Consider the following 27,709-nt stretch of genomic DNA (forward strand, 5'->3'; position numbering starts at 1 on the left):
ACCTATCCCGACAGAGCTGGCTCCAGGGGCCACCTCAGGAGAACCTTTTAAGTTCATCCCCCTGGCATTGTACTCCTGGTCAACCCTCCAGTCCAGGACAAACTAGGTTGCAAATGACAAAAGCCCTCCCCATCTGAATCACTCACTGGCATGGTCCCTACCCACAGAATGCCAGGGCTGTTTTCTGCTCTGGGAAAATCAGTCAGGGTCAGGGGTCAGGCACCAAGGAAAGCATTCAGATCTAGAAGAAACCAAATATGTTTGCCCTTTGCTCCCTATTCAAGTTTGATGGGCATGGGAGTCTTGCAGGGGGAGAGGGGAGGGGAAGGGAACTGAAAGAGATCAAAGCAGGTTAGCTGGAAAGCAGATCTGCTAGCTGCTTTGTACTTGAACCAGACAGCCTGCTTCATGGACCTCATGTGGGGTGGCTGCTTCAGGATTGTACTGGCTCCATGGAGATAGAACCCTAAGGGGGCAGCTGCAGGCAGAAAAGTCAGCAGTGCTATGGTTGGGGGGTGGGAGTTATGATGGCCCCAGGACACCAGCAATGGAAACACAGAAGATCTGGAAGAAGCTAAAAGGCCCACAGAACCATCACTGCCAACAGGGAATAGGGAAGTCACATGGTTGGAAATTCAGGGTCATCTCTGCACCCTAGCTACCTCCATTTTGCATTTGCAAAGGGGCATGGACAGGTGGGATCCTCATAACTCCGGAGTTGGGAATCCTAAAGCCCTCTCAGGTGTTTAGTTAACCTCTCCACCATGAAGTTCTTCCTTATGCCTGTATTAAAGTTCTTCTGCTGGTTCAGAAGCCATTTCCCTCTAGTTCAGAGCTTGACAACTTTTACCATGAAGGACCAAATAAGTATTTTAGGCTTTGGCCAGGCACCGTGGCTCATGCTTATAATCCTAGCACTCTGGGAGGCTGAGGTGGGGGGACTGCTTTAGCTCAGGAGTTCAAGACCAGCCTGAGCCAGAGCAAGACCCCATCTATACTAAAAATAGAAAAACTACCAGGACATCATGGCAGGTGCCTGTAGTTCCAGCTACTTGGGAGGCTGAGGCAAGAGGATCTTTTGAGCCCAAGAGTTTGAGGTTGCTGTGAGCTACTATGGCACCACAGTACTCTACACACGTTGACAGAGTGAGACTCTGTCTCACACACACACAAAAAAAACCCTCACAAAATTGTAGGCTTTGATGATCATCCTGTGTCATGACTACTCGACTGTTATAGCTTGAAGCAGCCGCAGACAACATGTAAATGAATCAGTGTGATTGGGTTCCAGTAAAACTATATGTGGGCACAGATTTAAATTTCATATAATTTTCATATATCACAAAATATTATTTTTATTTTGCAAAAATCATTTTAAAAACCACTTCTTAGCTTACTGACCAGAGAAAAACAGGCAGTGAGTCAGATTTGGCCCAAGGGCCATAGTTTGCCAACCCTAGCTCAAGCCTGCTTGTTCTTTTTTTTTTTTTGAAACAGAGTCTCACTTTGTAGCCCTCAGTAGAGTGCTATGGCATCACAGCTCACAGCAACCTCAAACTCTTGGGTTAAGTGATTCTCTTACCTCAGCCTCCCAAGTAGCTGGGACTATAGGCGCCCACCACAGCACCCAGCTGTTTTTTGTTGCAGTTGTCATTGTTGTTTAGCTGGCCTGGGCCAGGTTTGAACCTGCCAGCCTCGGCATATGTGGCCAGCGCCATAACCACTGTGCTACGGGTGCTGAGCTGTGGCCTGCTTGTTCTTCACCTTGGCTGCAGATTGAAATAATCTGGGGCCCACCTCCAAAGCTGCTGTTTTTTGTTTGTTTGTTTGTTTTTTAAGACAGAGTTTCACTTTGTTGCCCTCAGTAGAGGACTGTAGCATCATAGCTCACAGCAACCACAAACTCTTGTGCTTAAGAGATTCTCTTGCCTCAGCCTCCCAAGTAGCTAGGACTGTAGGTGCCCACCACAACGCCTGGCTATTTGTTGTTGTTGTTGTCATTGTTGTTTGGCAGGCCCCGGGCCAGGTTCGAACCTGCCAGCCCTAGTATATGTGGCTGGCGCCCTAGCCGCTGAGCTATAGGCACTGAGCCAAAGCCACTGTTTTAATTGGTCTGGGCTTCAAGTTTTTTCAGAGCTCCGCAGGTGACTTTTCTGCTCAGCCTGGCAGAGAACCTCTGGGGTATTCCCACCATCTGGAGCAGCACAGCTGGTAATTAATCAACCTATTCCACCTCTCACTGCCTTGGTGACTTTAGGGCAATCACTTAAGGTCTCTGTGCCTTGATTTTTTCATCTGCAAAATGGGGGTAATAACTCTTCCTTCATAGGGGTGTTGTGAGGAGCTAATGACTAATTCTTATAAGGTGTTTACAGCAGTACCTGGCACGTAATAGATCCCCAGTGTTAGTGTTAGCTAATTAATTACCCTAGGAGAATTTTAGCAGGCTTTCTGTTCCTCAACAATGATCCATAACACACTCAAAGGTAATTTCAGGCTCAGCGCCCGTAGCACAGTGGTTACAGCGCCAATCACATACACGGAAGCTGGTGGGTTCGAATCCAGCCCGGGCCAGCTAAACAGCAATGGTAATAACAACAAAAAAACAGCTGGGTGTTGTGGTTGGTGCCTGTAGTCCCAGCTACTTGGAAGGCTGAGACAAGAGAATCGCTTAAGCCCAAGAGTCTGAGGCTGCTGTGAGTTGTGACGTCACGGCACTCTACCGAGGGTGACATAGTGGGACTCTGTCTCAAAAAAAGAAAGTAATTTCTAAGTCACCATTCAGACTTCTTCCCCAAGTATATTCCATAGAGCAGTGGGGCCATGAGATGCCCCATTGGAAAGGAAGGGGCAGGGTTCTGTCATTGTGGTTTGGAAAACTATTCTGGCCTCAGCCACTGGCAGCACGCACAGGTAGATTGCAAGCTCTGAGGCAGAGCTGGAAGTGTAAGTGGCTTAGAAATAACAGGTGTTCAAGTCTAAAATCATACCCAAGTGGGGGCAGTGCCTGTGGCTCAAAGGAGGTGGCGGGTTCAAGCCCAGCCCCATATGCCGGAGGTGGCGGGTTCAAGCCCAGCCCCGTCCAAAAACTGCAAAAAAAGAAAAAAATAATAATAATAAATAAAATCATACCCAAGGGGAGAGCTAAGCAGGGGGCCCAGTGGAAACCAATAGGTACTGGGCCCTTCACCTGAGCCTGTCACCTGGAGCCACCTGCATTCTTCCTCTGGCGTCTTACCAACATTCCCACTGTTCTCATGAGGCTGCCTTTCTGTGGTTTGTCTGGAGGCACAGAGAGTGGCTTCTCTGCCTGCTGAAAATGGGTTGAGGGTCTGATGACAAAACAGCCAAACCTCATGGGAAAATGACAGCTTCATTGCCGCTTGAGGAGGGGCAAAGCCACGGGTCAAACCCCAAAGCCATAACACCTTCCACCACTGAGATGCTGCAGGGAGATCTTTACTTTAAGCCACATTCAACCCACCCATAAAAGCTAATGCCAAGTGGCTCTTGGCTTTCTGGGATGGGGTTCACTTTGCTGGAGAGACAGACAACATACATGCAACCTACAAGGTCCATGTTTATGAAACAGCCGAATAGCCAGGAAGACCGGATGGGGAGAGACAGTGCATGGGCCTCATTGCGGGGATCATGGGGCTGGATGAGGTGCTGTCACTTCCATGATAATCTTCACTCCCGCAGGCAATAATGTGTGTGTGTCTGTGTGTGTGTGCACGCATGCATGCTAGGGAGGGAGTTGGCAGGGATGCGTAGTTTGCAGACCAAGGCTTTATAATGCAGGAAGTGTGTGTTCTGAATTCTAAGTTATAACAGGTGGTCCCATTCAGGATCTGAGGCCAAGGCTTTCTAGTCCTTGCCGCTCAGAGTATGGTCCAGGACTAAAGCAGCCCCTGGGAGTTGGGTGGAAATGCAGAATCCTGGGCCCACTGCCCCATCCCTACTGAACCAGAATCTCTGCAGCTAGGGTCCAAGTCTCCAGTTTGTTCTGTGCATAATAAAGTTTGAGGGTCACAGGTCAAGGATGCGGAGGGGAGACAGGGACATCTTGATGATCGAGGCATGCTAATTATCAGCACTGACAAACCCACAGGCTCCAAGCCCTGCCTCCTGAGCTGGAGTTGGTCTTTGCTTTTAGAGGAAGCACAGCACCTGGACAGCAACCCTAAGTCGCAGGGTATTCTGACTCTTGGGAAATTTCTTGGGGAGCTGTGGTTCTTCTTTGAATGTGGGAGCAGCGGTGGGTGGGGAGGGAGGGGTGCCATGCCCTGGTAGTCCTATGATGTCACGATGCATGTGCTCTCTGGAGTTGTAAATAAAGAGAGAATGGTTAATAAGGTGACTTGTCAATCTGTCATCTCTCTCTGCTCCTCCAGGAACTGGTCTGTCTGTTCCAGCAGTGAGCTCCACTGAGGGATTTGGAGGGGACTTCCAGCCTGGTATTTTCCCTGCTACTTCTCAACACATTGGCTCTGAGCTAAGCACCAGGAGTCCCCGCTCTCACCCAGATCTCACCATGGTCCCTTAGCCAGACCTCTTGGGTGGCAGTCTCATATTTTTTAGCTCCAGTCTCATTTTAAGGTTAGGGCACCTAGGCCCCAAGGAAATGTTGAGGCTGGTCACAGCAGGCTAGTCACCAGCAGCTTCATTCTGGGACTGGGTGGCCAAGTTCAGGGAAAAGCAGATGCCAACTGCAGCAAGATGAGGAAGAACAAAGAACCACCGCCCAAAGTGGGGTCTGGGCAGGCTCAGATACCGTCTTGGGAAAGGGCTTGAGCTAGAGAAGCGGTGGCCTGGGTTAGCACCAGGAATGACATCTCTTATCTTGGTGGTAGTTCCAGCCAGCACCAAACAGGCCCTCCTAGGCTTGACTGACTAGAGCAGGTCCTGTTATGGCTCCCAGCAGCTCTGGTCTTAAAGTCAAGGCAGGGACTCTGGGGGCCATGGTAACCATAGATGGGGGGTTAGAGGTGGGTTGGCCTAAGGTGCTTGGTGTCCATCCCTGCAGGGATCTACCTGCCGATCTGGACAGGGGAAAACCAGGCTTGCCAAATCTAGGGTTTCTTAAATCCTGGGCCCTTGGACTCCCAGCTTTAGAATCCTGTAGGGAGCAAACCCACTGGGACCTGAATTTCTGAGCCCTGCCTGGACCTCTGACTCAGAATCTCTAGGGCTGGGCTTGGAAATCTACATGATTGATAAGTCAAGCCTGAGGATCACTGCACTAAATCTTCCAAGAACTCACTGTCCTTCTCACTCAAGCCCTAGGTGGCTGGAGAAGCTCCCACAAAGGATGGTTTTGAGGAATCAAGCCCAGAAGTTCTCCCTCCCATAGGCTTTCCAAATCATCCCTCTCTGCCCAACTATTCAATTCTGCCATCGCGGTGCAAAAGCAGCCATAGACAACACAGAAACAGCTGAGTGCAGATGAGTGAGTGCAGCTATGTGCTGATAAAACTTTATCTGAAGGGCCACACTGCACGTGGCCCAGGAGCTGCCCTGGGGCAACAACTGCAGAAAGGCATGGTGGGCTCGGAAAACCCCTTCTGTCCTGGGATGTCAACTTGAACCCATTTCTACTAGTAAGAGTCAGAGCAGTGCTAAGATAAGGGGTCCGGCCCAGTGGAACCCAAGGTCATAGGGAGGTCCACACTCTGTGCCAGCATCACGGACACAGCCCACAGCAGGTCAGGTGGCAGCACTAGAGGTGCATCATCAGAGTTCTCCAGAGAAACAGAACAACAGGCTATTTATATTTACACATCTTAAAATATCTTTGTATTTATATTTATCTATACATTGTTATGTGTCACATGGCAATGTTTTGGTCAATGATAAATTGCACATACAATGGTAGTCCCGTAAGATAACTCTGTATTTTTACTCTACCTTTTCTATGTTTTGATATGTTCACATACACAAATACCATGTGTTATAATCACCTACAGTCTCAGTACAGTAATACACTGTATAGGTGCCTAGGAGCAGTGGACAGAGCCTGGGTGTGTAGTAAGTAGACTGCACCGTCTGGGTTCCTAAGCATAGTGGACCTTTGAACAACTTGGGAGTTAAGGATGCCCACCCTCACACAGTTGAAAATGTGAATGTAATTTTTTTATTTCCCCAAAATGTACTTACTAATAGCCTACTGCTGACTAGAAGCCTTCCCAGTAATATAAACAGTGGAGGAACACATACTTTGCATGTTATATGTGCTATATCCTGCATTCTTACAATAATGTTAGGAAAATCATGGTCAGGCGTGGTGGCTGCCGCCTATAATCCAACACTCTGGGAGTCCAAGACGGGTGGATTGCTTGACCTCAGGAGTTCAAGACCAGCCTAAGCAAGAGCAAGACCCTGTCTCTACTAAAAAAAAAAAATAGAAAAACCAGCCAGGTATTGTAACAGGTGCTTATAGTCCCAGCTACTTGAGAAGCTGAAGCAGGAGGATCACTTGAGCCCAAAGAATTGAGGTTGCTGTGAGCTATGATAACACCACAACACTTTCCCCAGGGCTACAGAGTGAGACTCTGTCTCAAAAAAAAAAAAAAAAAATTAAAAAGAAAGAGAAGAAAATCATAAGGGAGAGAAAATATATTTACTATTCACTAAATGGAAATAGTTCATGATAAAGCTCTTCAGCCTCGTTATCGTCACACTGAGTAGGCTGAGTAAGAAGAGTTGGTCTTGCTGTTTCAGAAGTACAGAGGTGGAGGAAAATCTAAGTGGACCCCCACAGTTCAGATCTGTGCTGTTCAAGGGTCAGCTGCACACTACAATTTTCACACAGTGATGAAATCACCTAACTACCCATTTCTGAGAACATATCCCTGATGTTAATCAATGCATGACTGTATATAAAAGGATCTATTTTAATGACCTGGCTCACACATGGGTAGGGGTAAGTTTGTAATTGGGCAGGCGGGCAGGCCAGAAACTCAGGCAGCAGTTAATGTTGCAGTCTTGAGGCTACGTTTCTTCTCTAAAACCCCAGTTTTTGCGTTTAAGGCCATCAATTGATTGGATGAGGCCAGTTATGTTACCAGGGGTGATCTTTATTCACAGTCAGCTTGATACAGGACTGGCGGTGTTCGTGCAGAGGCAGCAGCCAGCAGAACCAGCAGCAGGCTGGAGGGTAGGCACAGGGCCCTGGGAGGCTCCAGTAGCCGGGAGAGGCCAGACAACTGCTCCTGAGACACCAGGCCTTGGTGTGTCCTTCTGGTGCAGGAAAGGGAAACCCCACCTAGGGCTTGTCAATTTCATGGCCTGGTCAATTTTATGTAAGTTTCCAAGGCCTAGGAGTTCTGGCCCCCCTGCTGCTAAATGGAAGGATGGCTGTAAGTTTAGAAGACCTAACAGTTCTGCAAAACAACACCCTGCCACTATATATACCCCTGAGTAGAAAGCTGGAGACAGACTTCCCAGAGGAAGCAAGAGAGCTTGTTCCCCACCTGGTTCTCTCCACCAGGAGCTTTGGTTTTTTGGTTTTTTTTTTTGTAGAGACAGAGTCTCACTGTACCGCCCTCGGGTAGAGTGCCGTGGCGTCACACGGCTCACAGCAACCTCCAACTCTTGGGCTTACGCGATTCTCTTGCCTCAGCCTCCCAAGCAGCTGGGACTACAGGCGCCTACCACAACACCCGGCTATTTGAGCTTTGGTTTTTGTAATTTTTGTATTCTTTGTGAATAAATCCTGTCTTACCACTGATCTGTGGTCTGTGGATTCGTTTTTCCAATGGCCGAGACCAAGAACCTGAAACACCGGTATCAAGCTGACTGCAGATGCCCTCTCACAGTGGCACCTGGCTCAGTGTTTGGATCCTTGGGTACTAGACCCTGCCCAAGCTGATTTGGAAAACTGACCACCACGAATTCTTCTGAAGCTCCGTTCGCCAGCTCCAGAGCACAGACCCTGGGCATGCGGCAGAGTTGTCTTAAGCAGATTCACTCGGCAGCTTGAGCCTCAGGTGGTAGTAGTGGCCAACCCTAGTCATGTATGTGGGCACACCAGGGGACTTGTACCCAGATAAGAGTCTACTCAGGGTCAGGACACGAAGTCTCGGTTTGGGGTGGAATGGGGTCAGGGTGATGCAAATGGACGCATGACTGGCTGGCAAATGGCTAGTGGAGCTCCTTTCCCTTCATCAAACCACCACATTCTCTCTCTCTCACACACACACATGAAATGCCATATCCTGATCACATACTTGTGCTGAGGGGCAGAGTCAGGAAACCTGGGCTCCTTCCATGCTAGCGATAAGTCAGTGCAGCAAGAACATGTTGGAGGCTCTGTACACTGGGGTCCTGACTCTTGCTCTGCTCCAGCACAGAGCAGAATACACGCTCACAGGGGGGAATGCATTCATCCAGCACAGCCTTAGCCCCGTTTATTGCACAAGGCACCCATCCTCTTGTGTAAGGGGAAATTGTTAGACTCCCTTTTGCAAAGGAGGAAAACAAAGGCCGCTTGCCCAAAGTGGTACTTGAGCTCGTGGCAGTGTCAATGGGCTCCCCCAAGTCTGTCTGACTCCAACACCCAATCTGTCCAGTGACTACACATTGCCTCCCAAACGGCACAAGTTTCCCAAATACCTCTGGGAGTCGGTCACTCAGCCCCACCCCACTCCCATATCCTAAGAGCTGTGCAGCTCATCTGGGACACTCAAAGCTGCTGGCAGTGGGGGATGGGGACTTCAGGGACCAAAGGTCACACACTCACTGTCAAGCTGGCCCCGAAGGGCCCCTTAGGGAAGTAAGGAAGTTGGTGCCCTCCCAGCCACTGTGGAGGCTCCCTGCTTACCACCACCCACTTCCTTGTTCTTCTGCTATCTCTGTGGCATTCTCCCCACCCCCAGTAAGGAAGGTGAGAGCTCACAGAGCCCACAGTCAGACATGATGAAAGCCATTCCCAGGGAAGCCGAAGAGCAGTGAAAGCAAACACCAAGATAAACCCCAGAGCAGATAGGCATCTTGGAGGCCCCAGGAGTCAGCAGGCCCCATGGAATTCCAGCACCATCCAACTTGGAAAGATGGGAGACATGACAGAGGCAAGGAGGCAGTGAAGTCCAGACAGAACCAGGACAGGGTAGGGGAGGCCAGAAGTGGGCAATATACATTCAGGAAGGGCCTGCTCGAAGCAAAACCTGGGCTGGGGGCTGGAGTTCAGCTCTGAACAAGTTGCTCACAGTCAAGAAAAGGCACAAGAGCACACCAGGCACACATACATAATGAGATAAAGAGGATCGCTGCTGTCGGGAGAAGGGGCTGAAGAAAATGGCATAGGACAGAGGATCAGAGAGCAGCTGGTGAGCCTGCCTTCCTCTTGGGCAATAGCCGCTTCCATCCACTTCCGTTCTGGCTGGTTTCTGACACAACCACCGTTTCCCAGAAAACAACAGGATACAGGCAATTTTCTTTTCTGCCTTTTCCATGATCACCAAGGATTCCATAGGTCCTGATGCCTGAGTTGAGAACACAGGTCTCTGGAAGGCTTGGGCAATATTCTAAGTGTCTGGGGACCTTGCTAAGAAGATCATCAACTAGCAGCTATTTTCTTTTTTTTTGTAGAGACAGAGTCTCACTTTACTGCCCTCGGTAGAGTGCTGTGGTGTCACACAGCTCACAGCAACCTCCAGCTCTTGGGCTTACGTGATTCTTTTGCCTCAGCCTCCCGAGAGGCTGGGACTACAGACGCCCGCCACAACGCCCGGCTATTTTTTTGTTGCAGTTTGGCCGGGGCTGGGTTTGAACTGGCCACCCTCGGTATATGGGGCCGGCGCCCTACTCACTGAGCCACAGGCGCTGCCCCCAGTAGCTATTTTCATAGGGCCCAGATGAAGTGCAGAGCAACAGGAACATGAAGCATTATTTCCTGCATTTTGAAGCTTATGGAGGAGTATTCATAGAGCCCGGCTGGGTCAGCGATGACTGCTACTATAAGTTCAAATTCTGTGCCATGGGCCAAATATTCCAGAATCAGCTCCCTTTAATTTTGAGTGGTCACGAAAACAAAGGTCTTCTCTGGAGGATGGGGCTCTCCCACCTCCCACCAATGTCCAGGCTCCTACTGCAAACACAGGAAGAAGGAAGTACAAGAATCAACCAGCAGCTTGGCACGATGGCTCACAGCTGTAATCTTGGCACTTTGGGAGGCCCAGTTGAGTGCATCACTTAAGCTCAGGAGTTCAAGAGCAGCCTGAGCAAGAGCGAGACCTCCATCTCTATTAAAAACAGAAAAACTGGCTCGGCGCCTGTGGCTCAAGCTGCTAAGGCACCAGCCACATACACCTGAGCTTGCGGGTTCAAACCCAGCCTGGGCCCACCAAACAACAATGACGGCTGCAACCAAAAAATAGCCGGGTGTTGTGGCAGGTGCCTGTAGTCCCAGCTACTTGGGAGGCAGAGGCAGGAGAATCGTTTGAGCCCAGGAGTTGGAGGTTGCTGTGAGCTGTGATGCCACAGCATTCTACCCAAGGTGACAGCTTGAGGCTCTGTCTCAAAAAAAAAAAAAAAAAACAGAAAAACTAGCCAGGTATAGTAGTGCATGCCTATAATCCCAGCTACTCAGGAGGCTAAGGCAGGAGGATTGCTCAAGCCCAAGAGTTTGAGGTTGCTGTGACCTATGATGATGCCACAGCCCTCCATTGAAGGCAACAGAGTAAGACACCGTCTCAAAAAAAAAAGTACAATTTCTACTGAAAATGGATCACTTTGGCACCATCATAAAGTTGAAATATCATAAGTCAAAGCATTGCAAGTTGGAGACCATCTGTATTCACCAAAACAATAACCCAGAAGCCTTGTGGAATGTGCCCTTCAGGGGGATCCATTCCTCCTTCCAGATCTAAGAATAGGTCATGGCAGGAACTCCTTGGAGAATACAGACAGTTTCACTTTCCTTTGTTCTTCTGTGCTCCCCAGACCCCCCACCCCTGCCCCCTGCCCAACCAGCCTGGTCTTCTTGTGCCTCCTTCCCCACCTCTGCCTCTGGGCCCAGCTGGCCGGGATGAACACAGGGTCAGTGTGTGAGCGGCAGGGACAGCTCACAGGCACAGCCTTGGGCTTCCTCCGGCTCTAGTCCTCCTCTTCTTGCCTCTCTCTCCTTTCATCTCAACCTGGGCTGCATTTTCCTGCTGTGTAGGCAGCGGTTAAAGTCAGGGTCCAATAGCCAAGTCCTCCTGGGTCCCCAACCTAGTGTCAGTACTAACTAATGATGTGCCCTTGGGCCAGCTGCTTACCTTGTCTTGACGTCAAGGCCCTTACTGTAAATAGGGAAGAGAGCAGAACCTCCCAGAAGGTTACCATAAGCATTTACTGTGAAGCACCTTTCACAGTGTCTGCCACAACGTAAGAACTCTTGGCGCTCAGAACAGGTTACCCCAAAGCCTGGTATGTGAACTGAAGGAGGCTGGATGGCCTCAAAGAGGTCTCCCAGACCTGCTCCTGTCTTCCTGTCTCCTGCCCCTCTTCCCCCTGAGGAGAGTCATAGAAACCAAAATTCCTGCTTCCTCAAGGTGGGTCACAGAAACTAGGACTCCTAGTCCCCTAAAGCAAACCCAAAAGGTCACTCTCTCCCTTCTCCTTTGAAGGCCCTCATTCCAGAGGGGTCTTGCCCTATACCCAGGAGGAAGGCTCCCAGGTCACAGAAATTTTTGTTAAAAAAAATTTTGCGCTTTTCTCTTGCTAACTTGTCTTTTTTTTTTAATTAAATCATAGCTGTGTACATTAATGCAATCATGGGGCACCATACACTGGTTTTACAGACCATTTGCTAACTTGTATTTTTTATAGGTGTGTTGGTCATGATCTTTATGCTAAGCAAGGAAAGGTATCACACCTTTCTGCCCCTACAGTGCTTAAGAAATATCAGTTCTAATCCCAGGAGTTGTTTTGTATGTTCTCCTTACAAAGTGATCAAATTTTACTACATACCTAAAGGCTTGGACTAAACATATCTGAAATCTGGAATGGATAGGAAATATTTTTTAAGAAGAAACTGATAAATAATAATAACATAATAATGTTATCATATCTACATTCATTGAGGAATTACCATCTTAAGTACTTTGCTGATAATTAATGATAATTAGCTAATAATTAATAATAGAAATAGTAGCCAATCCTAGATCACCATGATGTCACCATTAGGGTAGCCTCTAAAGCTTACCAGCTGTTGGTTACAGGCAGACATTGGGCTATCCCACCCTCTGGCCTAGAGGTCTGTGCCTCTAAATGGGGCAGTAAGTTAGGTCTATGGGCCCTGAAGCACTGCAAAACTTCCCTCATCCATCCAGAAGAATCCTATGCATCTTGACATTATCTGGGGACCCACCCAGGCAGTCCAGTGGGTTCTTATAGGGTCTCTCCCCTCCTGGAAACAAGAACAAACACTCAGATATACCCTGCGGGGATCCACACCCAGCTAGTGTCCTCACTGGGAAAGTTAATGTTTTCTCTGGTAATGAATGAAGAATGGGGCAGCCAGGGGGCCGGAGGTGGGGGTGGGATTAAAGTTCCAATGTAATGTTCCTGTTTGGGGGTTGGAGCCAACAATCTTTAAGATGTCAGGCAAGACAGCCCTTTCTTTCCTCAATTTCCTCCTGCACAATTTAGGGAGGAATTTCTGCTGGTTTTCCAGCTAATTTTCTAAACTTTTTGATATGCTGATTCAAATGGGCTCTAATCAGTAGGCTCTTTGTGTATTGATCATAACAACAGCTGCCCAGTTACTAGGTTCCAGGCACTGTTCTGGGCATTTTACATTGATACGGACTCACTCTGTCCAAACTTTAGACTCCTGAGCTACTGCCTTCTTCTTTTTCTTTAGACTCCATCCTCTCCCCCAGCCCTCTTCTTACTAGGCCTTGACCTTCTCCTTCCTTTCCTTCCTGGTGGGACTGCACAATTCAGTTTTAGCAGGAAACACCCACACACACACATGCACCCTTGACTTCTCCTCATAGTAATTTTCCAACCACTAACTCCTCACTCTATTCTTTGGCTGTAAATCCCCACTTGTCCCTGCTGTATTGAGAGTTGAGCCTAATCCACCTCCCCCGTGGCAACACCAATATTGCAATAGTCTTGAATAGTCCTCCTTGCCGCTTTAAGAAGTGTCATTATAGGCTCGATGCCTGTAGCTCAAGCGGCTCATACACAAGTGCTGGCATGTTGGAATCTAGCCCGCCCGCCAAACAACGACAACTACAACCAAAAAATAGCCGGGCACTGTGGCGGGCGCCTGTAATCTCAGCTACTTGGGAGGCTGAGGCAAGAGAATCGCTGAAGCCCAAGAGTTTGAGGTTGCTGTGAGCTTTAACACCACAGCACTCTACCCAGGGCGACAGCTTGAGACTCTGTCTCAAAAAATAAAAAGAAAAGAAAAGAAGCGTCAGTATAATTTTTCTTTGTCAACTTGAATTACCTCATTTATCCTCACAAGGATCCTAAGAGGTAATCATTGTAAATAACCTGTCTACTCAGGGAGGGAGGGAGGAGAAAAGGTGCTCTCAGGGATGAGACAAACCCCGAACTTCAGCCGGCCCACGGCAGGTCCTGCCCGGGCGGGAGCCGGGAGGCAGACTAGAGCTGCGGACGCCGTCTCCTAGCAACCCGGCAGCGTTCACGTGACCCCTGGGCCACCTCACGTGTTCCGGAGCCGAGCTGGGGTTGGGACTGGCGCGGCGGGAGGGGCGGGGCCGGACAAGTTTGTTCGCGGAGTTCGGAGCCCAGGAGCCCCCGCGGCGGCCGCGCAGGTGCCCTCGGCCTGGGCTGGGATGGAGCTGCCCGCGGTGAACCTGAAGGTGGCGGCGGGTGGGGCGGGCCTCCTCTCCCTGGAGGGCGTGGGGCATTTGCTTTTTAAAGGACGGTGGGAGGATCGAGAGTTTAGGGCAGACTACCCCCTTTTGGGGTGGTCGGGAGGCAGGGAATGCATGGACCCCACGTGAGGAGGTGAGCCATCAGGCCGTACCCGGGAGAGGGATCCAGGCAAAGGCCAGCAGGGACAACCGAGAGAGGCAGGCTGGAGGTGGCAGAGGAGGGAACGGGCCACCCCTTCCTAGAGCCAGACCCTCCAGTGGGGTGCGGGTCTCAGAATTGCTCTGGCCTGCGCTCCGGGAATTTTCCTGGAGCTGGAGGACGACGCGGGGAGTGTCCCCCCTGCCCCGGAGCCCAGGGCGTGGCTTGGCTGGTGGCCCATCTCTCCTGCTAGGATAGAGGGGCTGGACCTCTGCCCAGGGTCCCGGTACCGACCTGCCTTTGTTTGCTACATCAAGTTAAGAAAATCATATGTTCCCGAACATTTGGTTTCCCAAAGTGTATAAATCTAACGCCCTTATTTCATAATGAAGAAGCACGAAGTCCAGTAGAAGTTACAAAGAAACAAAAAACAGAAAACCCAACTTTGCGCATTTGGGAAAACGCTGCAGGGCTTCCTGGAGTGTCTTCATTTCCTGAACCCATCCGGCTTGGTCGGTCAGGGCGCCAGCAACTGTTCTTTTTCTCCTGCCCGCCTTGGTCGCTGACGCCTCTTGGCTCCTTTGCAGCAGAGGGGCACAGAGAACTTTAACTCTGGTCAGGAAGGTGTGGACCTTGGACTAAACCGGCCATTTTGGGTTTTGGTGCAGTCTGCTTTGAGACTATATCCAGGAATGCCCTCTTAGTCACCAGTGACAAAGCTTTTTAGCACCCTTTGGTGTCTGGGACTAGAGGAATCTGAAAGAGAGATGGCTACACAATAACAACTTAATCCACGTTTAGATGATTACTCACAGTCTGTGCCACAGGCAGTTTTCCCTCCTTAATGGTGTTTGATTCAGCATACCTTCCTGAAGCTTCCAGGCAACAGCTGTGGGTACAGTTGGCTTGAGGGAAAGAATGGACTTGGGTAGAAGGGTTAGCTGGGAAGAAATTTACATGAGGGCAACTGAGGTTGTTTAGTATCAAAGCTCACTCTATTCCAGGCCATGTGGGGTTAAAACCAACTGCCTTTTCTCTGATGGGAGAGTTGCCTGAAATAATTGCTAAGACTGGATCAGGTGAGGATTGGGGCTGCAGGAGTGAAAGGGAAGAGAGCTGTCAGGAATGTGGCCTCTGTGGCAGGCCAGGTTATTTAATCACAGCAACCTCTGAGAAAGCTGATACTGTCATCTTTTTACAGATGAGCAATCTTCAGCTCAACTCACGTGAGTTGCCAAGTTCCCACAGGGACTAAGTGGCAGAGTCAGGATTTGAACCCACAAGGATCAGACTCCAGTACCCTGTTCTTTCCTGGGTACCATACTAGTTAGGGCTGACTCCAGCCTTAACTATCTGTATCCCTCAAGAGCAGCGGTTCTCAACCTGTGGGTCAATGAAATGAAAATATGTCAATGAAAATACATCACAGCATTAGGAAGGTTGAGAACCACTGCTCAAGAGGGTTTAGCCTGTTTAAGGCTTTAAGAGCAACTGTATGGGCCTGACAGACCAGGAGTGCCCACAGGTGTGAGCTGTGTGGCTCCTGGTGCCTGAGATAAAAAGGCTGGTCCTGCCCTTGGACTTGGGAACCAGACCCCACATCTCCAAGACTCTTAGCCACTATTAGTCAGAGACAAGTAAGGGCCCAGAGGCCTTGGGTTGCTTGGCCAAGTAACATACAGGACCTCCTGTTGAGTTTAGATTTCAGGTTAGTGATGAACAATTTTGTAATATGAGTATGTCTCAGGCAATATTTGGGACTTATTAACAAATTGCTCATGATCTGTCCTTGGTGATCTATTGGTAAAAAAAAATATTCATGATCTGAAATTCAGAATTAATTGGGTGTTCTGTATTTTTGTTTGTTTGCTAAATCTGGCTACCTTGGGGAGGGGGCAGCTGTTGACCTCTTGCTTATAGGCACTTATGTGGAATGTTCTGAGGCCAGAGCCCCTTAGGAGGCGGGAAACTGCACCCTGGGCCTGTGCCCCCTCCTACTCCCTCATTTCATACCTTCCTTGGGCATTGGCTGACTATTTATGCCCAACCTAGACAGAGTGGGCAGTGCTGCCAGCTGAAGAGAAACAAAAGGCTGTCCCTAAGTCCCTAACTGAGCCCCATCTGTGCCTCTCTTAAATCAAGTTCTGAGCTGGAAAAATAACATTGTGACAAGTTTTGAAAGAACTAGACTTTTAGCCGGCTCACCCCTGTGATCCCAGAACTTTGAGAGGCCGAGATGGAAGGATAGCTTGAGGCCAGGAGTTCAAGACCAAGCTGAGCAACATAGCAAGACCCTGTCTCTACCAAAAAAAGAAAATGATTAGCCAGGCATGGTGGCACATGCGTGTAGTCTCTTGAGCCCAGAAGTTCAAGGCTGCAATGAGCTGTGACTACACTACTGCATTCTAGCCTGGGCAACAAAGTGAGACCTTGTCTTTTAAAAAATAAAAACAACGCAGGAAGCAGACCATGTAATGGTAGTAATGAGGCCTGCTACCTATCCTGGGCTGACTCCCTGTGATGCCCATACCTCTGCACCTCCCTATACCACTGGATCCACACAATAAGGCTATGAAGCTGATACTATTATCTCTACTTTATTATTTATTTTCTTTTGAGACTGAGTCTCACTATGTTGCTCTCAGTACAGCACTGTGCCATCATAGCTCACAGCAGCTTTAAGTTCCTGGGCTTCAGGGATTCTCTTGCCTCAGCCTCCTAAGTAGCTGGGAGTACCGGCGCCCACCACAATGCCTGGCTATTTTTACAGATGAGGCCTCAAGCTTGCTCAGGCTGGTCTTTTTTTTTTTTTTTGGTTTTTGGCCTGGGCTAGATTTGAACCCGCCACCTCCAGCATATGGGACCGGACCGGAGCCCTACTCTTTGAGCCACAGGCGCCGCCCAGCTCAGGCTGGTCTTGAACCTGGGAGCTAAGGCAATCCACTGCGTCAGCCTCCCAAGGCCAGGCTATGCTGCTTAGTTTGTCACCTTGAGTGGGTTTCTTAAACTCTCAGAGTAAAAAGAGGATAAAAATAGGCCCTTACCTTCTGGAGTGATGAGAGGAGGCCCTGTTAGCCCAGGACGAAGTGTAGAATTAGGATTAAACCCTCAGGCTGAAGGACTGGTTCCAAGAATTGTGTCTGGGCTCTGCTGTTTATAAGCTGTACGAACTGGACCAGTTTAATCTCTCAGAGCTTTAGTGCTACCCCATAGGGCGACACAGATGACCTGGGTCAAGTGTCCAGAGCAGTGTGGACATGTAGCAGGTAGGTGCCTGTCTGTAGCAAATGTTGCTGCTACTGTTGTGGTTGCTGCAGGAGGCCTGTCCTGAAGTGACCGTGCAGACTCCTGTCTCTCTGGTGGTTGGGGTTCCCCTATGGACAGATGGTACCATCACAGCATACACTGCCTGCCACAGAGAAGGAACCTGAGGCCTTGGCCCCAGACCAGCATCCACGTCTCCTATCCACCACCACCCCTACACCCACACAGTGTCCTGAAAGCCCCTGGTGCCTTGGCCCATTGGCTCCTACCTGGGGAACAGCTGGGCAGGCTTCTCTGGGCTGAGCACTACAGTGGAATCTGCTAGTTTGGGGGCTCAGGCCCTGCTTTTTTTTACTGCCCAGCCAGGAAAGGTCCTGCTGCTCAGGTGTCTCCTGGGTCCCAGTAACCCTCTCCTATTTGGTCTCTGACCTCCTCTCCGTCATCACTAGTTGTCCTTCTAGGATGGTTATACCTCTGTCAGGGCCATGAGGATTTACAGGGCATGGGGAGGGGGTTACTGTAATCACGCGGTTTGGCTTCTGGCCTTCTTTCTTTCTCTACTTGTCTCCCAACTAGCTGTACTTTTGTCAGAGTCCTGAGGATTTCTTACCCACAGGATTGTATATATTTTTTTTGCAGTTTTTGGCTGGGGCTGGGTTTGAACCCGCCACCTCTGGTATATGGGGCCAGCGCCCTTCCTTTTGAGCCACAGGCGCCACCCAGGATTGTATATCTCTTAAGGAGCTGAAGTATTGCCAGGTTATACCTTTTTCTTCCCTAACAGAGATGGCAGTGTGACCTTAGCTGGTGCTCGCTCCTTGCCTTGAGCCCTTCCAAAAGAAATGGGTTTCTCACACATAGGTCATTCTGGGGATCAGCCTGAAGGGGCCCCTCATGCTGATCAGCCTTTCACCCTAATCCCCAGTCTGTCCGCAGCAGTCTGAGGCTCTGCAGGGCCCAAAAACACCCACTTAGTACAGACTTGTGCGCACAGTGCAGATATAGGAGCCAGAGGACTTGGAAATGAAGATTAATTCTGAAACAGAAGTCCAGATGGTGACAGTTAGGTGTTGATTGGGGGAAGAAAGCGTGATGTGAGCTGCCTCCCCTGTCCCTCCTTCCTCGGCGGCTTCTCTTAATCTAAAGCTGGACGGATATCAGGACCACTGTAGTGACTGTGTGGTGAGGCCATCAGCAGGTCCCTTCCCCCTGGGCCAGAGTTTCCTGGAGGGGAGAGGGGACAGGGTTAATTCTGAAGATAAAAGATCAGAATCCTTTGGCTCAGCGCCTGTAGCTCAAGCAGCTAAGGCACCTGCCACATATATCAGAGCTGGCAGGTTCAAATCCAGCCAGGGCCTGCCAAACAACAATGACAACTACAACCAAAAAATAGCTGGGCATTGTGGCGGCGCCTGTAGTCGCAGCTACTTGAGAGGCTGAGGCAGGAGAATCGCTTAAGCCCAGGAGTCGGGAGGTTCCTGTGAGCTGTGATGCCACGGCACTCTACCGAGGGCTACAGCTTGAGACTCAGTCTCAAAAAAAAAAGATCAGAATCCCCTCCAGGCCCAGCCCTGCCCACCCCCAGCTTTCTGCCTCCACCCTACTCTTCTTGCCAACAACACTGACTTCTTTTCAGTTCCAGAATGTTCTCTAACCCTTTCCTCATAGAGCCTTTGCAGGTGTTGCACTCCCTGCTCGAAATGCTCTTCTTTGTTCTGTGCCCCAGGCCTGTCATCTCCTCAGAAAAGCCTTCCCTGCCATAAGGTGAGGTTCCATTTCCTGTGCTCTAACTTCCCTTCAAGACAGAATCTCATTGGAGCCCATGTGACTGAGGCTGGGTACCTGGTTACCGAGTGTCTCGCCACCAGGTGTCAGTCTTAGGAATGTGACTCCATGTCTGCCCTGCCACCTTTGGACCCCCCAGGGTGGAGGCAGAGCAGGTGCCAGTGATGCTAGGCTTAAACTGTCAATGTTGAAGAAACTTAGCACTGGCTCGGCACCCATAGCTAAGTGGTTAGGGCACCAGCCACATACACCAGGGCTGGAGGGTTTGAACCCAGCCCGGGCCTGCTAAGCAACAATCACAACTACAACAAAATAATAGCCAGGTGTTGTGGTGGGTGCCTGTAGTCCCAGCTACTTGGGAGGCTGAGGCAAGAGAATTGCTTAAGCCCAAGAGTTTGAGGTTGCTGTGAGCAGTGATGCTCCGGCACTGTACTGAGGGTGACATAGTGAGACTCTGTCTCAAAAAAAAAGAAAGAAAGAAAAAGAAACTTAGCACCATTTGATCACTTCTAATAAGCTCCTAGGAAGAGAACCCATAGAAGACTATACCTCCCCTGACTCGGTTTCCCCATCTTTGCAATGGGGAGAGGCCTAATGTCCAGATAGTACGTTCTGGGTTTGAATCCTGACTCTGTTGCTGGCCTGCTATGTGACCTTGGGCAGGTTACTTAACCTCTGAGCCTCAGTTTTCTCATCTGCAAAATGGGGATAAGAGTACCTGAGAGCATTGTAAGGACTCCGTGCATTCGTATACGGAAACCATACAGTGGTGCCTAACACGTAGGAGGTGCTCAATAACAAATGGAGATGGGGGCAGCGCCTGTGGCTCAGTGAGTAGGGTGCCGGCCCCATATACCGAGAGTGGCAGGTTCAAACCCGGCCTCAGCCAAACTGCAACAAAAAAATAGCCAGGCGTTGTGGTGGGCGCCTGTAGTCCCCAGCTACTCGGGAGGCTGAGGCAAGAGAATTGCCTAAGCCCGGGAGTTGGAGGTTGCTGTGAGCTGTGTGATGCCACGGCACTCTACTGAGAGCAATAAAATGAGACTGTCTCTACAAAAAAAAACAAATGGAGATGGATGGTCTGGAACGATTCCTCCTAGGGTAGCCTTCCGAGATGTACCAACTCAGCCTGTTCAGGCCTTGAGATCTCCTTACAGGGATAGGCGCATCAGTCCTTAGAGAATTATTTTCCTAGTCTTCTTTCTTTTGGGCCTCCGATCCAGGCCCTTTTGTCTAGTTTATTCACTCTGACACTGGGCAGAGTGGAGGTGAAGTGTCCCAGCCGTCTGCACTGCATTTCACCCACCCCGTGTGTGAGGGACACCCACATTTCTTGCAAGCCCAAATACCTCCTCTTAGCTGAAAGCTCATCCTTCCCATGTAAAGGTTTGGGGTCAGATTTGAAATTTAATTCTAGTTTTGCCACTTGCTGTTTGTGGAATCTTGATTAAAGCAGTTGACCTCTGAGGCTAGTTTTCTCATTTGTGAAATGGGGATAATACTAATGTCTGGCTTGGTGCCTATAGCTCAAGCGGCTAAAGCGCCAGCCACATACACCAGAGCTGGCCGATTCGAATCCAGCCCTGGCCTGCCAAACAACAATGACAACTACAACCAAAAAATAGCTGGGCGTTGTGGCGGGTGCCTGTGGTCTACTTGGGAGTCGAAGGCAAGAGAATCGCTTAAGCCCAGGAGTTGAAGGTTGCTGTGAGCTGTGACTCACAGCACTCTACCCAGGGTGACAACTTGAGGCTCTGTCTCAAAAAATAATAATAATGACCAAAAAAAGAAAAAAAAAAACAGTAATAATGTCTGTCCCAAAGGCTGCGGTGAGGCCCAGATGAGGTTATGGGAGGTGTCAGGCGTAGCACCTAGAACGCAGTAGGTGCACAGTAGAGAGCAGCTCTCCTAGAAATGCTTTATCACAGGTGGTGATGTCTGCTTCTGCCTTTTCACTCACACCAGAAACCTGGGCCTCTCACTTCAGACTTTTGCTCCAACCTGCTGTCTGGGCCTAGCACACCACCCGCACCCCTTGGCAACTCTCCTTCCCACCCTGACACCCCACCCCCAAGAGTAAACTCCATACTAAGTAAATTCCCATTGGCCACTGGGCCCCACTGAACTCAGTGGGGGCTTCAGGTCTCCAGGGCCACCCTTGACTGAGCCGCTCCACACCCTCCCTCTGCCCAGTGCTCCAGGCCTGGCTCCCGCCTTGTCCTGGCCCATCCCAGCTCAGCCTTTCCACTCAGCCCAGGACCTTCCTCCTTTGGAAGCTCTGGCTGCAGGTGCCTGCCCTCCACACAGCCCCTGTTCCTCCTTTTCTGCATGCTCTCCAGTCGGGGCCTTTTGATTATCAGGAGTAAAGACCAGTCCCTGTAAATGGGTTTTAAGGACCTAGAGGGCAATAAAAAAGGGTGCACTATTGTAGAAATCCAGAAAAAGCCAGAGGGTTTTTTTTTTTTTTTCTTTTCACGACACACTATCTCCCTGCAGAGAAGCTTCCCTTGCTCCTTCCCAGGGCCCACGGTCCCCCCACCTGTCTCCTGCCACCCTCCCAGGCCCTCCCTCTCTACCCATGCCACCCTCCTCTCCATCCCCCACAGTGCCCCAGCTCTAGTGTCCCCAGAAATCTCCCTCTTGTGAGCTCCCCATTTCTGATTCCAGAGCAGATACTCTGCAGCTCCCAAAGGAACCCCCTGGCCCTTGGAGGCAAGAAGAGGCATAGGTGTCGGCTGCCCCAGGGGAAGGCTGAGAGGATGAAGTGGCAGCTTCCCTGGCCTGGCGTATGTTCTTGCTCCTTCACCCTGGGCCACTTGCTGTTGCAAGATAGACATTTCTGAGGCCCTCAGAGGTGCCAGGCGGGGGCCTCCTGTGATGGGCACATTCATAGACCTGTTCTCTCTTGTTGTACCTTAGGCAATTCTTCTGATTCACTGGGTGCTGACAACCTGGTAAGTGACTCTTGTGGGTATATGGCTACACCCGCATATCCCTTGGCTCTGTGCCATGTTTCCTGGGACGTGTGTCCACATGTCTCTCGACTAAGGGACCATGTGTCTCTTGGGCTCTGGGTCAGCCAGTTCAGATCCTGGTTCTGCCATGGTTTAGCCAGGTCACTTTGTGTGAGCAGCTCTGCCTGTCGAAGCATTGGTACCTGTAGGATGGGCATAGGATCACGCAGCCCCAGAGGCTGGGAGGGAGAAGTATGGCCGTGCCCCTTGGACACTCAGCAGGGCCTGCTGCACAGTGAGGCTCCAGCATTGCTTATTCCCATCTCTTTTACCTGTTGAGCTTGTGGGAGATTTCTCTGCCAAACTAAGATTGGGAACCATTGAGCTCCCAGGCGCATCTTGCAGATGTGGAAGTGCAGTGCACATGTAAACAGCTGTGAGTAATGTGAACAGTGCCAGTCACGGCTTACCATCCTGAGGACAGGGCCAAGATGCAGATTTCTCAAACTCCCCAAGGCTCTGAGTCAATGAATGCGCTGGGACCTGGCACCTGCTTTCTTAAAACCAAAAGATGATTAGACCGGGTGCAGTGACTCACACCTGTAATCCTAGCATTCTGGGAGGCTGAGGTGGGTAGATCACCTAACCTCTGGAGATCAAGACCAGCCTGAGCAAGAGCGAGACCCCAGCTCTAAAAATACCTGGGTGTTGTAGTAGATGCCTGTAGTCGCAGCTACTCAAGAGGGTGAGGCAAGAGGATCACTTGAGGCAAAGAGTCTGAGGTTGCTGTGAGCTATGATGCCACAGCATTCTACCTAGGGTGACAAAAAAAAAAAAAATGATGGCTGGGTTAGGTGGCTCATGCCTGTAATCCCAGCACTTTAGGAGGCTGAGGCAGGAGGACTGCTTGAGGACAGGAGCTCAAGACCAGCCTGTGCAATATGGCAAGACCCTATCTCTATAAAAAATAAAAAATAGGGCTCAGCACCCGTATCTCAGTGGTTAGGGCACCGGCCACATGCACTGGGACTGGTAGGTTCGGACCTGGCCTAGGCCTGCTAAAAAACAATGACAACAACAACAAAAAAAAAAATAGCTGTTGTGATGGGTGCCTATAGTTCCAGCTACTTGGGAGGCTGAGGCAAGAGAATTGCTTAAGCCCAAGAGTTTGAGGTTGCTGTGAGTTGTGATGCCATGGCACTCTACCGAGGGCAACATAGTAAAACTCTGTCTCAATAAATAAATAAATAATTCAAAGACCTAACTGTGCCTAATTGCACTTAACACTTAAGGACTTTGCACACGTTTTCTGCATGTTACGCTTCAGCAAATGTCATTAGAATTTATGAAGTGCCCTGTGTGTGCACAGGTCCCCTCCCTCCTGCTTGTGACCCCTGTCCCCTGGACTTTCTCCGCAGCACAGCAGGGTGGGCAGAAGCATGACCTATCCAGCCAAACTGTTCAAATCCCAGCCCTAGTAGCCATGTGACCTTGGGCAAGTTTCTTAACCTCTCTGTGACTCAGTTTCTTCATCTGTGAGAGGAGAATAATAACTCCTCCCTCCTAGAATTGTTGTTAACACACAAATGCACGTAAATGAGTTAATTTCAAGCGCTTAGAACCATGCCATACACTAGCAAGTGCCCTGTAAATGTTAACTGTGATTTTCATTGGATTGTCAGTAGTAGTACCCTAAAAAATAGAATAGGGTGGCATTGTGCTGGGAAAGTGACAAAGTGGAACTCAGCATTAGTAGGTAAGGGAAGGGGTCTCAAAGTGTATATTCATGCTGACACCAATGACAAAAGTGGTGGAGAGTTCAAGGTGGAGAGATGAGCATAGGGCAGCGCTGGGGGGTCAGGAAGGGCGGGGCTGCATTTGACACCTCCCACTGGCCCCTGGTGAACAGTCTATATTTTATTCCAAATGGGATGGAGAACTGTTGGAGGATTTTGTAGCAGAAAAGTAACAGTGCATGGTTTACACTGCTGATTGCTACTTAGAGGACGAGTGGCAGTCAGGAGCCCAGCGTGGGTGGCTGTGGCAGGAATCCTAGCAGGGGAGGACAGTGGTTTGCATCTGGGCGGGAAGTGGAGCCAGTGGGATCTGCTGACATTGCTGGCATATGCCTGTTGGCCTATTCTTGGAGGAGGTCTTGAGACCCCCAACCAGGAGAGAGGGTACCTGCAGGGTGGTGGCCACCTGATGGGACTGAGGTACCTCTTCCTACAGGGGCTGCATCAACTTCTCAGGTGCCTACGCCTGGGCCAACTTCACCATCCTGGCCTTGGGTGTGTGGGCTGTGGCTCAGCCGGACTCTGTGGATGCCATAAGCATGGTAAGTTGGGCAGGGCAGGAGGTGCTTAGGAGCCGCGCAGTAGGGCAGGGTGGCCCCGGCCCCAGCTCTGCCTCCTGCTCCTGTTCCAGTCTTCCCTTTCTTCCTGTTGTCTAAAGCCTTGAAAATCAGCCCACATGAGTCTGCACTGTCCTGGCCTGCTGTTCTGCTTCCCTGGCTTAGAGAACCCCAAGTCTGCGATTGTCTTCCCTAAGAAAGGCATAGGGCAGGGTCCCACCCATGCCCCAGATCGGCTATTCCGAAAGGGCAGAGGAGCATTCTCCTATAACACACTTTGGGGGCTCTTTAGTGGGGAGGGAGATGCTGGGAGACCCAGCCGAGAGGGGACCACATACCTTATGAAGGAGACTTGACCTGCACGGCCTCATCTACCACAGGGGAGCTTTCCAGCACCCCACTGAGCCCCACAGGCAGTGAGCACTCTAGCTCAGGCATCTCCGGGCCAAGGCTCAGACCTCACAGGACAACTGAGAAGAAATTTTCTTTGTGGGTTCAGCACCCGTAGCATAGTGGTTACGGCACCAGCCCCATACACCAAGGGTGGCAGGTTCAAAACTGACCTGGGCCAGCTAAACGACGACAACTGCAATCAAAAAACAGCTGGGCGTTGTGGTAGGCACCTGTAGTCCTAGCTACTTGGGAGGCTGAGGCAAGAGAATAGTTTAAGCACAGAGTTGGAGGTTGCTGTGAGCTGTGATACCATGGCACTCTACTGAGGGTGACATAGTGAGATGCTGTCTTCAAAAAAAAAAAAAAGGAAATTTGTGGTGGAGGCTCCAGTGGGGCTAACAGGCTGCATCCAGACCTGGACCCCAGTGTCCCTGCCCCCAGCCTGCAATCTCCAGCCTTAACAGCCCATCTGCAGGCCCTACCTGCTTTCTGGTCTATTTTCCAACAAACCCTAAGGACAAAGCAGGGCATGAAATCCCTTCCAGTCTGGTATATGTGACAGGGGAGTCAGGGTGCCACCTTGTGACATGTCTTGCAGTTTCTGGGTGGCTTGCTGACCACCATCTTCCTGGACATCGTGCACATCAGTATCTTCTACCAACTGGCCACCCTCACGGATGTGGGGCGCTTTGGGGCCGGCATGGCCATCCTCAGCCTGCTGCTCAAGCCCTTCTCCTGCTACTTCGTCTACCACATGTACCGAGAGCGTGGGGGTGAGCTCCTGATCCACACTGGTGAGGCCACCACTTCCAGCCTGCTCTGACCTCTCTGTTCTCTCCCTTGCCCGTTGGCCTTGCCTCAGGGGACCAGGGCTGCAGATGCGCAGAGGGATATGGCGTGTTGCTCCACTCAGGCTAGAAAAGGTGGAAGAGCAGGAGCTGCGAGAGCCCCGTGTCCCCTGGCTGGCCCGCTGTGCTATGACCTTCCCATGTGGTCAGGCTGTGGCCAGGCCCTTCTCTCAGCCCGGAGCAGGGGCGCAGCTCGGGGGTGGGGGGCATTCAGTTCCCAGAAGCAGCATGAGGCCTACAGGCACCTGCAAGGGCAGCTCCTCCTCCCTCTTCCCACCTGGCACTGTTGCTGGAGCCCCATTGTTTTGCCATGTGGGGTCATGCCTCTCCTGTAGCAGAGACAGCACTGGGTGGCCAAGGGAGAGCCGATATCGGTGTGCACCATGGGAGCCTCGTTTTCCCCACTGACTGGTCCCTGCCCCCTTCACCCAGCCCCCCACCTGCCCTCTTCCACGCCCTCTCTGCATTCCTGTACCCCATTCTTGTGGTGGCCGAGCCATTTCCCTGCTTTCTGACCTATGATTTTACTTCCTGTCTCTTTTTGACACAAGTGGGGAAGGATTGGGAGTGGCCTGTGACTGACCCAAGGAAGCAGCCAGGGCGAGGGGAGGAGTGGTCCAGGGATGCCCTAGCTGACCTCAGCACTGCCTGGACCTGCCCCCCACCCCCACCTCCTGTGATGGGAGCTAGGAATTTCCTCCCGTTGGACAGATGAGGAAACTGAGGCCTGTAGCCCTTGAGACTTGTTCAGGATCCCAGCACAGATGTGCACAATGGGGAAGGTCCTTGTGCCTGGGAGAGGAGCCCATAAGTCCAGGGCTGGGCTCAGTCCTGAGCGTGGCCTGCTTGGTGAGGCAGGGACACTAGCTTAGGGCTCGTACTGCCCAGGTTTTGGTCCAGCATCATCGGCTTAGAGCTGTGTGATCTTGGGCGACTCAGTTAATCTCTCTGACCCTCAGTTCCCTCATATGTAAAGTGGGAACTATAAAAATACCCGCTCCATAGGGATACAAGAGGATTGAATGAAAGATACGTACTAAGGCCAGCGCCTGGGGCCAGCGCCTGCACCCTCACCCTCTGTGGTGTCAGGACTCTCAGCTCTGGCTGCGGGGGTGAATCTCAGTCTGGACTCATCAGAAGCACCTGAGCTCTCACCCTTCCTTTTTGCTTCCCTCTGTGTCCCCTGCCCTCTAGGTTTCCTCGGACCTTCTCAGGATCGTAGTGCCTACCAGACAATTGACTCTCCAGAGGCACCTGAGGACGCCTTTGCCATCCCAGAGGGCAGGGGTCAAGCCACCCCCGGATATTGAAGCCAGCCCCATTGTGCCTGGCCCCACCCTGGCACTATCATCTTCCTTGTACCTGGGAGGTCATTCCAGGTATGCCCCTGGCCTCCCTTTCTGGGACCTCAAGTGGAATGTGTCTGCCCAGTCCGCATCTTAGGGGCCGCCTGAATCAAGTGCCCTGAGAGCCCAGGAGCCCCTGGGTGCCCCCAGCCCTATGCGAACTCCTGTCCCAAACTCCCTGAGACCTCCCCTCAACTTCAAGACACTCCTTGGTCCCCAGGCTGGAACCATGGTCTCTTGTCCTTCTGCCTCATAGCTGCAGCACAGAGGTCTCAGCATGAGTCAGTCAGGCTCAGGCCTCTGAGGGCCCATGATGCCCACCCAGGTCCCCGCGGTTACGTTAAGTCCTTCCTCAGGAGCTTGGAGAGCTTCAGGTCATGCTCAGCCTCAAGAGCAGTCCAGCATGGGAGTGAGGTCCCTGTGCTTCTTACTGACTGGTCACTTGGTGCCTGGGGCTAGAGGCAGGAGGTACCTGCAGCACCCATGACCCACCACAGCCTCCAGCTGCCCTTCCTGGAGCCGAGGCATTAGAGGTGGCATTAAAGTTTTGGGAATTCTGTAGCTGGGCTGTGCCTCTATTTCCTGGTTGTACCAGGGCCTGGCTTGCCATCCCTGGAAAAATTCCTCCCTGAATCCCCAGGTGGAGCCTGGGCTGAGCTGCCCCGTTCTGTTGTGGCAGGAGGAAGCATAGCACTTGGGTATCAGCTGTGTCGGGCCTGCCCTGTGCCCAGCTCTGGCCCAACTGAGGCCACAGCAGAGGAGAGCACTGGTGGGTGTGCCATGGACAAT

General features: G+C 51.0%; 1 protein-coding gene across 2 annotated transcripts; it reads left to right on the forward strand.

Moving 5' to 3' along the window:
* Window positions 1-13,705: 13,705 nt before the first annotated feature.
* Window positions 13,706-27,479, forward strand: AGTRAP (angiotensin II receptor associated protein). 2 transcript variants are annotated; one of them, XM_053575691.1, is made up of 5 exons: window positions 13,706-13,823; window positions 21,946-21,980; window positions 24,213-24,318; window positions 25,325-25,520; window positions 26,769-27,479. In XM_053575691.1, the coding sequence occupies exons 1-5, from the start codon at window positions 13,797-13,799 to the stop codon at window positions 26,882-26,884; spliced, it is 480 nt and encodes a 159-aa protein (XP_053431666.1). In that variant the 5' UTR covers window positions 13,706-13,796; the 3' UTR covers window positions 26,885-27,479. The 2 variants fall into 2 exon arrangements, with proteins under 2 accessions (XP_053431666.1, XP_053431667.1); XM_053575692.1 differs by having other exon boundaries at window positions 25,325-25,499.
* Window positions 27,480-27,709: the final 230 nt, after the last annotated feature.

Source organism: Nycticebus coucang, chromosome 22 (assembly GCF_027406575.1).
Source record: "Nycticebus coucang isolate mNycCou1 chromosome 22, mNycCou1.pri, whole genome shotgun sequence".
NCBI lineage: Eukaryota > Metazoa > Chordata > Mammalia > Primates > Lorisidae > Nycticebus > Nycticebus coucang.

Coding starts and splice junctions, on each gene's coding strand:
- AGTRAP (XM_053575691.1), top strand. CDS start 13,797: ATGGAGCTGCCCGCGGTGAACCTGAAG. Junction 21,981..24,212: donor CACTGGGTGCTGACAACCTG/GTAAGTGACTCT, acceptor CTCTTCCTACAG/GGGCTGCATCAACTTCTCAG. Junction 24,319..25,324: donor CTGTGGATGCCATAAGCATG/GTAAGTTGGGCA, acceptor CATGTCTTGCAG/TTTCTGGGTGGCTTGCTGAC.